General features: G+C 35.3%; 1 protein-coding gene across 1 annotated transcript in view; it reads left to right on the top strand.

Moving 5' to 3' along the window:
* LOC131060717 (uncharacterized) overlaps positions 1-16,244 on the top strand; it is a 98,624-nt gene that overhangs the window by 29,238 nt on the left and 53,142 nt on the right. The window contains exons 5-6 of the mRNA XM_057994096.2: positions 15,357-15,453; positions 15,608-15,671. Coding sequence (XP_057850079.2) covers positions 15,357-15,453; positions 15,608-15,671 — 161 coding nt within the window. The remainder of the gene's footprint in view (positions 1-15,356; positions 15,454-15,607; positions 15,672-16,244) is intronic.

Raw genomic sequence — 16,244 nt, 5'->3', positions numbered from 1 at the left:
TAATCAGTCTTATTGCTGTCATATATTCAGTTTTGGTTAACGCTGAGACAACTTTAAATAGGAAGGTGAATTCTTCATAATATGAGTCTTTTGGTATGCATACCCTCTAATCTGTGTGGTATTATTTTGCAAACTTTAACCAGTTATGCTCTTCAAGTTTTTCAGGTTATAACCCCCCCACCCCCACACACACACACACATATATATATTCCTTCATGTAGTTTGCCTATTTTTCACATTTTCAAAATAAGAAACTAAACCAGCTTTATTGAGCCTTCTCAATATATAACTTATTTACTGTCACAAGAGTTGTTCTCAGCTATTATCAATAAACACAACGCATCATGCTGTTCCAGCTGTCAAAGTTTTTTTTTTTTTAATTCTCTTTCTTATTTTTCAAAAACAAACCTTATGGATGCTCTTACAACTGCACTATATGTTTGCAGTCATATTGACCTTTTCAGAATTTCCTTGAATACATTAATAAAATGATTGTATCTCCCATGGATTTTAAGAGTTTAAGCAGTCCAAACACAACCACACTGGAAATGCAATACACATTCATTCTGAGTGTGCACAACCATGCTGTGTATGCACAACCATAATGTGTATGCACAACTATGCTGTGTATGCACAACCATGGTTGTGTATTATTGTTTTGTGCATATAACTTTATTTTGTTGTTGTTTACAAGAAGGGAAAACACAACTATACGAATATTCCTTGTGTTTTTCTAATTTCCCTACACACAAGAGATTATACTACAACCTTATTCCATTTCCAAATAAGAAATATTTTCCAAACTATTTTGTATATTTCATATATGTTTTTCTTAAACTAATCCTTCATTATTTCAATCTTAGAAGGAAGAATAATGTTTGCACAAGTTAACTAAGTTTACACAGAAAACATGAACTAGGTATTGAGGAAAGAAGCAACTAAATATGACTTGCACAACACCTTCCTACTGTGAATACTCTGGTTCCCACGATTGTAGAGTGCCTATGTCTTTTTATTTTGCAGAACAAAATAATCTTCTAGCAACTAGAACCCGTTTTTTTCCAAAAACCTTGCCTATAAACTTCATGATATGCATCCTCATCCCATTTTGCCCTAATACAATGCATTTCTATCCATTCCGTTGCCAAGAAGAATCACCCCAAACATGCTTGTCTTCCCCAAGAAGATACCCGTCACGCGAAAGGCCTTCCGAAGCTTCCAGAAGAGTCGGTTTTTATACATTCGATTTTTAAGTCATTCACTTTCAATATAAATTAAATATATATGCTGTGGTTTCACTCAAATTTGACCGATAAAGATATTTAAAAAAAAACATCGAGTTAAACATTGGATTTATACCAAATTGATACCTTTGCTAAGTGCCACTATATGCTTTAGCGGCTAAAGAATGATTTAGGATAAACTAATTCAATATTAAAGCCCCCTTTTATATATTCAACTTTATTAAAATAGCTATAATAGAATCGACTAATTCCTTGTACAAGAGAACCTTACATTGAAAGAACATTAATATAATATATTCATATATTTATATATATGAATTTATATATCCTATGTATACAGACGTATTGACCATGGCACTGATTACCTACATACACACTCACATATACATGTATTCGCATATGATATATATATATATATATATATATATATATATATATATATTTACATTTGTCAAACATGAACCAATGCAATTTTTATTTTAATTATTAAGAATAATAGATAAATTAATAATAATAACAAATTAACTTGGAAACCAATCAATGACTTAGAGTCGTGAAACCCTAAAACCTCTATATAGACCAATAGGGTTACCTGATGCAACAGGCTGACGAAAAACATGGTCAACATGAGACGAGTTGACTCACTTACGGCTAGGGTTTCCAGATGACATGAGTTCTCTCTTTCCTTACTTCCCGACCTGATGATACTTCTTCTCTCTTCTTGGAGGACGACGAACTCCTGCACACACTTGGCCAGTTCAACCAGTTAGTCCAAAATCTTGTCATAACTTTGACATTTTCAAAATATCATTAACGAAAGTAAAACGTCTTAATGTCATAATGTTAACTATCAAAACATCAATCTATTAATTATGCGTCATCAATTTATTGTTTAGAGCACAATTAACATCATTCTATTATACATAAACATCTAGGGCATCATCATTCAATTAAAAACATGAACATCTAGGGCACGTTCATTCAATTAAAACTTGAAATATCTAAGGCATGATTAAACATCTCGCAAATATAGCATAGAACAACTAGGGCACACATATAACATGGCGTAATTATAACATATATACAACTAGGGCAGAAGTGGGATTTTGTTACATCCCATTTGTGCCCTAGTTGTTTTTATGCTACATTTACGCCACGTTGTTTGTGCCCTAGTTGTTTTTATGCTATATTACACGATGTTAATTGTGCCCTAGGTGTTTCGTGTTAAAATCGAGTGATGATGCCCTAGATGTCTATGTTATAATTGAGTGATGATGCACTAGATGGTATTTGTGCTTAGTATAGTGAAATGATGACTTACAACTGTTAAATTAATGTAATGATACTTAACATGATTGTATTTAAGATGTTACCTTTGTTGATAATATTTTTGAAATGTTAGAATTATGATAAGATTTCAGGCTAACTATTTGAACTGGCCAAGTGTGTGTAGGAGTTCATCGTCCTCTGAGAAGGGAGGGGAAGTATCATCAGGTCGGGAGATAATGAAAGATAACTCATGCCATATGGATACTTTAACTATAAGTGAGTCAGGTCGTTTCATGTTGACCATGTTTTTCATTAGCCTGTTGCATCAGGTAACCCTAATTTGGTTTGTATAGGGGTTTTAGGGTTTCACGACTCTAAAGTCATAGATTGGTGCTTTTAATTAGTTTGTTATTATTATTAATTTATCCATTATTATTATTATTCATAATAATTGAATTAAAATTTCATTGGCTCATGTTTGATAAATGTATATCGATATATATCACATATAGGAATATATGTATATGTGAGTACGTATATGATTTATACGGCCATATATGTGCTCACATAGACATGTATACATAGGATATATAAATTCATGTATGTATAAATATATGAATATATTTTGCGTATGTCCTCTCAACAAAGGTCCACTTGTTCAATGCATTAGCCGATTCTATTATGGTTATTTTAATACTAGTTAAGTATATAAAAGGAGGCTTTAATATTTGAATCGGTTTAGCTTAAACCATTCTTAAGCCGTTAAAGCTTATAGTAGCACAAAGCAAAGGTATTGAATTTTGTAAAAATTCGAATGCTTATTTCAATGTCTTTTTAATATCCTTATCGAGCATAATGAGTTAAACACACGACATATATTTTATGGATATTGAGAATCATACATAGTAAAATGAATAAAGTTGAAGGAATAACAAATCGACTCCTCTAGAAGCTTTGGAAGGCATGAAGGGCCTTTGCGTGACCTGAAGCTTGGGGAAGACAAGCATGTTTGGCGTGAACCTTTTTCGCAACGAAACTAGTAGAAATGCAAGGAAAGGAGGGTGAAATGAAAAAAGAATCCATATCGTGGAGTATATAAGCTTTTCCTAGAAGTAGCGATGGGGATTCTACTCACTTGAAGTTCATTTTTCTACAAAAATAATATAGAAGATATACATTCGGGAAGACTCAGAGGTTTCCAGAGTCTAGGCGCTGTGTAGGAAGCCATACCTAGACGCTTCTCTCTTCATTTTTCCAGGTTATGCTTTTTGTATAAACCTAGTAACTTGTGCAAGCATTATTCTTCATCCTAAGTTTGAAATAAGGAAGGATTAGCTTAAGAAAAACAAATAAGGAATATGTAGAATAGTTTGGAAATCATTTTTTATTTGGAAATGGAGGATGGTTGTGGTATAATTTCTTGTGTGTAGGGAAATAGAAGAACACAAGGAAATATTTGTATAAGTTGTGTTTTTCCTTTTTGTAGACAAAAACAAAATAAATTTATATGCACAAAATGTTAACACAGCCATGGCTTTGTATACACAACATAGCAGTGCATGCACAACATGGTTGTGCACACTCAGAATGGTTGTGTATTTGCATTTCCATTGTGGTTGTGTTTGGACTGCTTAAACCCTTATAATCTGTGGGAGATACACTCATATTATTAATGTATTCATGAGAATTTTGAAAGGTTAATATAATTGCTAATATATAGTGTAGCTGTAGCAGCATTCATAGGGTTTGTTTGTAAAAAATGAGAAATAGAATAAAAGCCCTTGACATCTGGAATTGTTTGATGCACTGTGTTTATTGATAACAACAGAGAACAATTCTTTTGATAGTAAATAAGATATATATTGAGAAGACACAGTAAGGCTGCTTTAGTTTCTTATTTTCAAAATGTGTAAGAAAGGCATAAATGCCTAACTATTTGAAACTACATGAAGGAATGCAAACGTGTGTGTATATATATATTAACATATACATATATGTGTATATGTGTGTGGTTTATAACCCAAAAACTTTGGAGAGCTTAACTGGTTAAAGATATGCAAAATAATACTGTTCAGATTAGAAGGTATGCATACCAAAAAGATTAACCTTCTCATTTTAAGCTGTCTCAAAACTATCCAAATTTGAAAAAAAAATCACAGCAGTGAGGTTGATCATTCAAATTGAGATTAACCTTCTCTAGCATGTGTTGAAATCTAAAACCCTAGTTTAGGAAAGAAAATGGGTAAGGGTAGAACATCAGTACCCATAATGCAGTTAGCATTTCATTTATAAAAAAAATACACTCAGTCATTGCAATGACAACAAAGACATATAATGCATGAAGTTCATTCAAAACTTAAGATTTTATGGTCATCTGACCGCTCTTAAACCATTTACCTTTCCTAATCTAAGGAATTAGTTGAATTCTCTAATACCTTATGCAATGATTTAGGAGAAGGATAAAACGAAAACTTCATATGAGAATTAGTGTTGTCAACTAAAATCATGTAACACTATTATGAGACATGAGTCTCTATGTGAGTACAAATATGGTCAACTATAAGTTAAATCTCACTTGTTTCTAGACCTATGTCCAAGAACCTTAAGTTGCAGCCAAGAAGAGTGGAACTTTGATTTCACACTTAAGTGTGATTGCAACTATTTGAAAACCTTTGGGCCAAGGAGGTGCTCATACCAGAGCATCTATCACGATGGTTAATTTATTTTCAGTTTGGTAAGAAATGACAGGCAAGATTAGTATTTTAGTGCTCATTAATGCACTTGGGCGTAATAAATACTACAGGTGCACTTAGACATTTAGTAAACCTTCCGTAGTGCGAAAAGATTTGATAGACAAGGGAGCTTATAACGTTACTTAATGCAGATAGTCATATGTATAGAAATACATAGCTTCATTGCTTCCTAATGTAGTTTGGCATTCATATAAAAATATATAGTTTCATTGGATGGTACAGTAGCAGCACAATTGCTTATAATACATACAAAACATAGAAGCTAAAGCTGACGAGAGAGATAGCAGCCTGTTGTCTATCTCATCTTTTCCACACTAAGGTAAGTTTATTGGTTTAAACCATGCTTCTATAAAACTAGAAGGGAACAATTTACATCTAAAATAAAATAAGGCCTTTAACCTCAAGATGAGGTAGAGTACTGACCGATACAATCAAACATGCTAGACTATGAAGGACTATTGACTGTTTGGTATTTCATGTAATATTCATGTGTGAAAAAGGGCATCATATGTTAATCATTTGCATCTTAATGGCAGATACTAGTTAATAAAGGCCAAGTATGGGCTACTTCTCGTGTAAACATCGTTGAGACTGTGTGAATATGAACTATTTGACTGTTGTACTTGTGAGAGAGTAGGTTGCTAGCTCAAGAGCACAAGTATGAACCCCGTATTAAATTAATCTAGGGTTTTGTCAAAGAAAGGTTACATTATAAAAGTCATCTCGAGTTTGTTGACTAGCATGGGAAACTTGGGTCCAAGCATATATGACAGCCAATGAGCCTTATAGAGTCAAAATGCAGTTAGCATAGAGACAAACATAATGACTTGAACACCTTTGGGAAATTAAATTCGACCGAGTAAGGTTATGAACAATAACTTCTTGAATTAGTGTCAACCAGTTTGTTAATCCAGATCAAAGAAACGGGACTCGGACTCGGCTCGGACTCGGCAAGGCCAACTCGGACTCGGACTCGGGACTTGGCGTCAGACTCGGCTGGACTCGGGATAGTGAAAAACTCAAGAAATTTAGAGATTTTTAAATATCTAAAACTTGTTTCAGACACCCTTTATTGAATACACCTTAAAGACACAATAACATCATCAAACTCGGCTCATTTGATTACATACACAAGTATACATCAATCACATAAGCATAAACGCAAATTGTAGCTGAAGAAAATAACAAACATAGATATATAAATATTGTCAAATGTATACAATATTACAAAACTCATGGAATAAAAAATCCATGTCATCATATGATCATCATCAAATGTTTCATACAAATACCAAAGGTAAATACAACTACAAGTCTATGGCTCAGAGGAGCTTGCACCCTCCGGCCCCAGCCCCCTGCGAAGGCGTCTAAGGTAGGTCCTAGATGATTCGACTGCCATAGCCGCTCCCCGTGACACCATGCCATGCTCACCAACATCAGGAACATCCGTGTCACTATCTGCCTCTGAATCTCCTGTCTGTGCTCGTGCTCTCCGCTCCTCCTCTGCCATGGCTACAATCTCAACCTCTATATCTATCTGGTCGATCCAATCAATGTCAGACTCGGAGGTTAAATTTTCTCTACTTCTATCGACGCAGTTTCCCCCATATTTTTCGACAGGGGTTTGGGGGCAGCACCCGCAAGGTGGGGTCAAGGGGCAGTGCCCCTTGCGTGCTCCCTGTCGCGATACAGGGCGAGGTCGAGGGGCAGCGCCCCGCAAGGCCAAAAAAACTTATTACAAGTCTGAATTAGGGTTTCTTTGAGAGTCTTCCTTAGGGCCTGGTTTTGCTCTTGTTGCTAATTGGGTCTTGCTTGGTGAGTGAGTATCATTCTTGAAGGTCCAAGCTAGGTCAAGTTGGTGAGTGATAAAGTCTGGAATGTCATCCTGATCTTCAAATGCCCTGAAATTTGGCTAAGTCTGGAATGTCCTGATCCTGAAATTTGACTAATTCTGGAAAACTGAAGAATCCTCCAAAAACTAGATTTTGCAATATAACTCCTGGAGGCCCAAAACCACTCTCAAACATCCTGATAGTATATATGGAATATAACTTAAAGTATAAGAAAGAAGAAAGATATAAGGAAATGTTTCTTATACTTAAATGTTATATTCCATAAAATAATCCTGACGGAGAGACCAAAATGTCAAATTTCGCCCTTCCAAAAAAACTTATTACTTTTTAAAATGTTTTTTTTTTGGTCATTTTATTAACTCAGCCAGTAGCCGAGTCTGGGGCTCAGGACTCGCCGAGTCTGGCGATTTTGAGCCAAAATCGCCAACTCAGCGAGTCTGGCGAGTTTACTCTCCAGACTCGGCCGAGTCCGAGTCCGAGCCTCTGGGACTCGTTTGGCCTGACTCGGACTCGGACTCGCCGAGTTTGGGCGATTTCGGGTGAGTCTCGTTTCTCTGATCCAGATACACAACCCAGTCAGAGGGCATGCTAGTTATGGGTAGCCTATGGTGTATGACCGACTAGGGATTTGTGTAGGATTATCCACCAGTTTAGATGGCATGAGTTAGACTTTCCGTTACCTCCCTGCGAAGGGTCGGGCCAATCCAGTCGGATATGGCATGATGGACTAATAAGTCCGCGGTTGGGCGGAAAAGCTCCCTGTTGATACTTTACCTCCTCATTGGCCTGATGGTAAAGTTATGAAAGTTTAGAATATTGGCATATGGAAAAATGTATCTTCCAAACCTCTCTTGTCATCAAAATTGAAATGCTAAAGTTACATTCGTAATTACTATTTTGCTCATAGCTTAGATCTTTGATCAATTCAAGTTTTAGATCAATGTTGTAAAAAAAAATAAAAAATTGCAAGCTTTTTCCTTTTTTTCTGCTTCAAAGATGTAAAAGTTGTTATTTTAAATTTGCATAGGATGTTGCATGTTACAAATGTAACATATCCTTCCCCTTGTGAATCATCGTCCTCGATGATTTAAGTATCTTTTTTAACAAGCATGAAAATAAAATTGTTTATCCAACATTAAAAAGAAACAAGTTTAACTGTTGAAAACATTAAACAAACGAGGGAATCATTGATGGATCTCATTATAATCTTCCCATTGTTAAAAATAGAACCAAAATGCTATAAACACAGATAATAGAACTTAAGAAAGCTTAAGAGAACAAGAACACAACAAATTATCCTGGGAAAACCCTCCACCTGAGGGTGAAAAACCCAGCCACACCAAAAATAGATTTTATTGAAGTCTTAAAATAAGTACATATCTCTCTTACACTTAGAAGACAATCATTTTAACAATGATTGATGATGCTCAAATAGAAGACGACTATCAGAAAACTGCTTACAAAATAATGTAGAAGAAGATGCAATAGAACCAATCTGCACACCCAAATGTTCACAGTCGAACATGAATGATCAACTCAGAATATTAGAGTAGATACAAAAACGCAGCATCCAAGACCTGAGATTTCTATCAAAAGATCATTATAAGAATGTCGATCATCCTCTATATGTCCCACGACATATGAATAAATAGCATGCTTCAAGACCCGATAAACTCCTAAAGAAGAAGGCAAAAGACAAATCATTAAGAATGGTGTCAGTTACACACTGACATACACAATGAGCTGGCGAACTTTAAGAAAGGAAACGATTTTCCAGTTAATACAAGTCGGTGGCAGTTATGAAGAATTCGAAACAAGAAGAAAGAACCGATACATTTCCAACTGTTGAAGAAGCAAATCGAATATGAAGAGCACGAGAATAACCCCCCCCCCCCCCCCCCCCCACACACACACACATATATATATATATTCCTTCATGTAGTTTCAGCTAGTTAGACATTTATGCCTATCTTTCACATTTTCAAAATAAGAAACTAAACCAGCTTTATTGAGCCTTTTCAATATATAACTTATTTACTGTCACAAGAATTGTTCTCAACTGTTATCAATAAACACAACACATCATGCAGTTCCAGCTGTCAAGGTTTTTTTTTTTTTAATTCTCTTTCTTTTTTTTCAAAAACAAACCCTATAGATGCTCTTACAACTGCACTATATGTTTGCAGTCATATTGACCTTTTCAGAATTCCCTTGAATACATTAATAAAATGATTGTATCTCCCATGGATTTTAAGGGTTTAAGCATTCCAAACACAACCACACTGGAAATGCAATACACATTCATTCTGAGTGTGCACAACCATGCTGTGTATGCACAACCATAATGTGTATGCACAACTATGCTGTGCATGCTGTGTATACACAGCCATGGTTGTGTATTAGCTATGCTGTGTATACACAGCCATGGCTGTGTATTATCGTTTTGTGCATATAACTTTATTTTGTTGTTGTCTACAAGAAGGAAAAACACAACTATACAAATATTCCTTGTGTTCTTCTAATTTCCCTACACACAAGAGATTATACCACAACCATTTTCCATTTTCAAATAAGAAATAATTTTCAAACTATTCTGTATATTTCATATACGTTTTTCTTAAACTAATCCTTCCTTATTTCAATCTTAGAAAGACGAATAATGCTTGCACAGGTAAACTAAGTTTAGACAGAAAACATGACTTGGATATTGAAGAAAGAAGTAACTGAATATGACTTGCACAATGCTTTCCCACTCTGAACCCTCTGGTTCCCACAATTGCAGAGTGCCTATGTCTTTATATTTTGCAAGCAACCAGAATAACGTATCCCATTTTTTTTTCGAAAAACCCTGCCTATAAACTTCACGATATGCATTCCTCATCCCATTTTGCCCTAATACAATGTATTTCCACCCATTCCGTTGTCTGGAAGAATCATGCCAAACATGCTTGTCTTCCCCGAGAAGACACCTGTCACGCGAAAGACCTTCCGAAGCTTTCAGATGAGTCGGTTGTTATACATTCGATTTTTTATTCATTCACTTGCAATATAAATTAAATATATATGCCGTGGTTTCACTCAAATTTGCTCGATAAAGATTAAAAAAAACATTAAGTTAAACATTGGATTTATACCAAATCGATACATTTGCTAAATGCCACTATATGCTTTAGTAGCTAAAGAATGATTTAGGATAAAATAATTCAATATTAAAGCCCCTTTTTATATATTTAACTTTATTAAAATAGCCATAATAGAATCGGCTAATGCCTTGTACGAGGACCTTATGTTGAAAGAACATTAATATAGTATATTTATATATATGAATTTATATATCCTATGTATAAATGTCTATGGGAGCATGTATACGAACGTATTGGCCATGGTACTGATTATCTACATTACAGGTACTCACATATACATGTATTCGCATATGATATATATATATATGAAAATGAGCCAATGCAATTTCTATTTTAATTATTAAGAATGATAATAATAATAGATAAATTAATAATAATAACAAATTAACTTGGAAACCAATCAATGACTTAGTCGTGAAACCCTAAAACCTCTATATAGACTAATGGGGTTACTTGATGCGATAGGCTGACGAAAAATATGGTCAACATGAGACGACCTGACTCACTTACGGTTAGGGTTTCCAAATGGCATGAGTTCTCTCTCTCCTTACCTCCCGACCTGATGATACTTCCCCTCCCTTCTCGGAGGACGACGAACTCCTGCACACACTTAGCTAGTTCAACCAGTTAGCCCAAAATCTCGTCATTACCATGACATTTTCAAAATATCATTAACAAAAGTAAAATATCTTAATGTCATAATGTTAACTATCAAAACATCAATCTATTAATTATGAGTCATCAATTCATTGTTCAAAGCACAATTAACATCATTCAATTATACATAAACATATAGGGCATCATTATTCATTTAAAAACATGAACATCTATGGCACGTTGATTCAATTAGAACATGAAATATCTGGGGCATGATTAAACATATCACAAATATAGCATATAACAACTAGGGCACACATATAACATGGCATAATTATATCATATAAACAACTAGGGCACAAGTGGGATAAAACACCAATCTTAGGAATGTAGGATGTAGTGGATAACTAGGTGAGAGTCAACTAGACTTTGCTTTGACATCAATGAACAACTCCACAAAGCTAGTGCAATCTTTTAAGGTAAAGTTATAGATGTTCAAATTACTACCATCAATTTCAATACCATCAAGGCAATGCATACCAATGGATGAGCAATAATTGAATTTAAGTTCAATTCAAATTCGAGTTGACCACAAAAGGCGAACTTACTAGTGGTATCGATTAGACAAATTTCACCATGAATCATCCACAAGATCTTTCATTCACCTAATCAACATAAAAGCAAATGAGAATTGGAAACCATGCAACTTGTTGAACCACACATTTCACCATATTCATTTACAAGCCTTAACAACAATTTCTTTTTCTCCTACTCTAGTCTACACTAACTTTTAATGATCTAAATACTAACTATTTTCTACTCTTCTACTGCTAACTATTTACCTTTACAAAAGAGAGAGCTAAGCCTTATATATTCTCATTACAATTTGATGGCCCGGATTGATTCAAGATCAATGGCCAAGATTACAAGATAAAACCCTAATTAGGGTTTGTTACAACCACTATTACATTGGCCAATGAGAGATGAGGGTAGGTAAGATAAATAATATTTGATGTAGTGCCATGTGTCACTTGTTCCATCCTTGAATGAATGCTGACTTGGTATCTTTTGATTGAACGAATGGTGATTGGAATGCCACCTCAGCTTGCATTGTATACTTAAGTGAATTTGCCTTGAATGTTCTTCATGATGCTTTGAATTCCTTGTGATACTTTGTTAGGGAATTCGCCTTGAACTTTTTCCTCAACGTTCTCAGACTTGAGATTCTTTGATGTAGTTCCCGATTTCTTAATGTGAAACCCTTTGTGCATATGTCATGAACATGCTTTCCTTCATTTGTTCACTATCATAGTGAAGTCCTCTTCATGTTTGATCTAGTCTACATCCTTGCCTTTGAAATCCTCTGCCAATCCTTGAAATGTTGATCTTCCTCATCGAAATATATCTTTGTCAAGTTTCCTCCCTGCCTTTGTCTATCCTCTTTCACATCAAGCCTCAATCATCTTGCGTCCCTTCCTTCAAACACCTATGTGATAAACTTTGTTTCAACCTCGGTGGGAAATCGGCCCTTGTAGGGACGGATCAACCCCTAAAACATCCGCATTATCTTTGTCCATTTCTTCACTTGGTGGAAATTTGATGTCTATAGGGAGTACTTTGTCATTGATCTTCATTTGAATTGATTTGTCCCTTCCTCTGTAATTCTGCTCTCAAGTTGAAATCTGACCCCCATCGAGACTCATTGTTCTTGAAATTTTGTTTGATTTGAACACCATTTGATGAAGTGGAAATTCTAACCCCATTTGGACACTACAATGTTCCTCAGTTTGTCCTCAAATAATTTTCCAGAAATAATTAAGGTTCTGATTTCAAATAGTTTTCAGACTTGTAAGCTCATGAAAATCAGAAATTCAACATTAGGTAGCACGAATTCTGGACAATACAAGAGATTTAATCAAAATTTGGAAAATTTGTCCTCAGAAAACTTGATTTTCAGACTTCGGATAGGTTTGATTGCAATAAATAAGTCTGAGTATAAAGTTTGAGGACACCCCTGAAAATGGTTGATTTAGGTGCCAGAAAGTTGTCTCAGATTTGGTTTTATAAGTACCAAGCCTGAAGACATCCTGGTATACTCAGAAAATGATTGATTTGAAACTCAAAACAAAGTATACCCAAATCTGAATACACTCTGAAATGGTGTATTAAAGTCTGATTTTCTGATATTGAAGTCTGAATACACACTCCAAGGTCTGAAAATGGCCTTCAAAAGTCTGAAGACACTCTGAAAATGATGGAAATCAATGGCTAGAAGTGGTCACAGCTATGTCATACACTTGCATTCAAATTATTTCACCCTTCCAAGCTCAAAAATGGCCACGCTTGGGCACAACCATGTGGCTGGAAATATTGTTTCAGTCTGAAGACAACTTTAAAAATGATGCTTCAGACCACTAGCAATGGTGTCCACACAAAATGCCCCTAAATTCTTCAAAAATGATGTCCAAACAAAATCGCCCTTTGTGCAATGATGGCTGGGAGGTGATACTTCAGATCTGGAAATGAATATCTCAGTCCTGGACCAGCAATGGTGTCCAACAATGGCGTCCAAACTATCAAATAAATTCGCCCAGCAAACACTTGGACAAAATCGCAGTCAATCCCAACAATGGTGTCAAGTGAAATGTGCACAAATCGCCCCCAATCTGCAAGGCAATCAGCCACAAAGAAAATCGTGGCTCCCAGCTATGGTGGCGCCAAGTATAAAAATCGCCAAAGTCACCAATTTCGCTCTCCAATCTGCAACAAATCTGGAAATTCCCCTTCAACAGTGGTGTCAAAATGACACTTAGACAAAAATCGCCCAGCTGTAGTCTTCAATCTGCCTCCAATCAACGTTTTCAATCAGTCACATCAAGGCAATATAATAATATTATAATGCTGGCTGAGCCTTCTTATTCATGTTTTCACCTTGACATTTTACCACACAAGCAATGTGGGATAAAAACCTGCTTTATAATGGCCTGGTGGAAAATCGATTTGCCTTGGGATCACACATTTATCACTAAATAATTATTGCTGATCATTAAATAATTGGAACAAGGCAAAAAAATAATTATATTTGAGCCCACTTGTCATTAAATTCTTTCACTTGTATTAAATTTGGGCCAGTTGGGGAAAATCGATCCATATTGGGACAAGAATCTGCATTGAATTTTATCATAACTCATCACAAACGGTATTTGGGGAAAAGCGTGGCCCATTAGAACACAAATCTCATCAACTCGCTTATTTTGTCGCAAAAATTCAACCTGGGGAAAAGCAACCCCCACTAGGTTAATTAAAATCCATTCATTTGTTCATCTTGTCCACATATTTGATCCTTGGGGAAAAATGACCCCTATGTTGACACATCAATTTTGTCCATGCATCATTCATTTTCATCCTTGGGGAAATTCGAACGCCATCTGGACAATTTGTGATACCATACTTAGTCAATTTTCTCTTCCAGTGGAAAAACATGGTCCATTAGGACACAGTGGGGAAAATCATGTCCCATCGAGACAATTTCTTTTATGTTTTCAAAACTGGGTGGAAAAATGTCCTTCATCGGGACAACTCATTTTTAGGCCTTAATTTCATGGAAAAGGACGTTTTCTGTCACGACTATGATATTTTTGCATTGAAAATGCTTAGACTTATCAAATTTCATCATTTTGCATCGAGACTTGCATCATTTTAATTGGACTTGAGTGGGGGAAAATAGGAGTCCATTGGGACTTTGTGCATTTATGACTTAATTCACCTCCTAGGAGTGGGAAAAGACTCCTATAGAGACTCTTAGCACTTGCTCATAGAAAATCTCACCAATTTGCAACATTTTAAATCATTTTTCACTTAGGTTCTAAGGCAAAATGAAACTCAACATTTATAAAAATAAACTGACAAGCTAAGGCAACTTGACACCTAGGATCATTTCTTTTTGCATTCTAACCGACACCCTCTCATAAGCAAAGGCTAACACTAGAAAACTAGGCAAAACATCTACTTTAAAAAGCAAAAAGTGGGGCTCCCCATTTGTAATGGGGTGATGTGTGAAAACGTCACAAGAAGTTTGTAAAGATTTCTGCAACTATAATATTAACTTTGTGATTTAGCAGTATTACTATATCCATTTAGTCCCATTTTTAATCCAGATCTGCACAGGTCAAACTGGAGAGAATTTGATACATTAATGGGTCTCGTTCTTTAGTCGTTATGGTAATTAATGGCAATCTCTTTTGGTGCTGAAACAGTGATGCTATCTTAGAGACTTCGAAAGTTATTTATTTTATTTACAGAATTATTGCATAATAAACTTGACATTGATTCTGATTTTTTTTAAAGCAATCGGAATGTTTCAAAATCAATTTGCTTGTAATTTTTTTTGATAGCAATTTCCTGTCAATGTCTAGAATCATATTTCTTTGTTTTGAAACAAAATATTTGGTATTGTTTGTATTCGTTTAATAATTGGGTTGAGCATTTTTTTTCCAGACGGCATTTCACGGGGCTCAAGAAGGGATCGTTTATTGAGCAAGTTTGTGGAGAGTGAATTTGAAAAGATTGACAGATTAATGGAACTTTATATGAGGTATTCATTGGATTTCATTGCAAATTCTTTTGGCTTGTTTTTGCCTTATAAAAATACTGAATTAAATGAGTTGCCGAAGGTAATTCACAAGTTTCTTACTTTTGTGTTAATGCTGTGTGTTATTGTTTCTGTTAACTGCGTTATACTTTATAAGGTACTCAGATCGGGTGAAGACAGAGACTGAACGCATGGATCGTCTTCAGCTTGATGATTTAGAGGTGATTTTTCAAATACTTTTACATATGTATGTATTTGTATGTGTGATGCATTCCTATTCACGTTATAGTGAAATATGGGTAGTTGAGGGTGAGGATCTATTGCAAGGTGCACACTCAAACGGTTAGCTGGGGGTGAGCAATTTGTTGTGCGTACACATTCATTAGAGTGTTGGTGCATAGATGTTTTCTTGCATTTAGTTTGTTACTTTATTACATTAGTGTACATGTAGGATAAGCTTGCTTAGATAGGTATTTACTTGAATAGCTAGCATCTCATTTGCTCATGTGACAACATCTCATATTATTCCACAATGGCTGTACATTCACATCTCTCAGTGGAGTATCCTATATATAACCGCTTGTCAAGCATATATTGTATATCTCATCTCATTCATTGTACACCATCCTCTATTTTGGAATAGCAGTCATATTGCATTTCTACAATCTTCAGTTGTGCCGTCATGCCCCTGACCCCAAGCCCCAAATAACAAATAAAATATTTATGCAAAATTAAGGAAGCCCAACGATCAGCAATCTATTTGAATTCATAACACTCTCGATACAATCAGTAAG

The sequence above is a fragment of the Cryptomeria japonica genome, chromosome 11, assembly GCF_030272615.1.
Source record: "Cryptomeria japonica chromosome 11, Sugi_1.0, whole genome shotgun sequence".
Taxonomy (NCBI): domain Eukaryota; kingdom Viridiplantae; phylum Streptophyta; class Pinopsida; order Cupressales; family Cupressaceae; genus Cryptomeria; species Cryptomeria japonica.
Note: the sequence above shows the minus strand (reverse complement) of the source record. Positions and strands in the feature narration are given on the sequence as shown.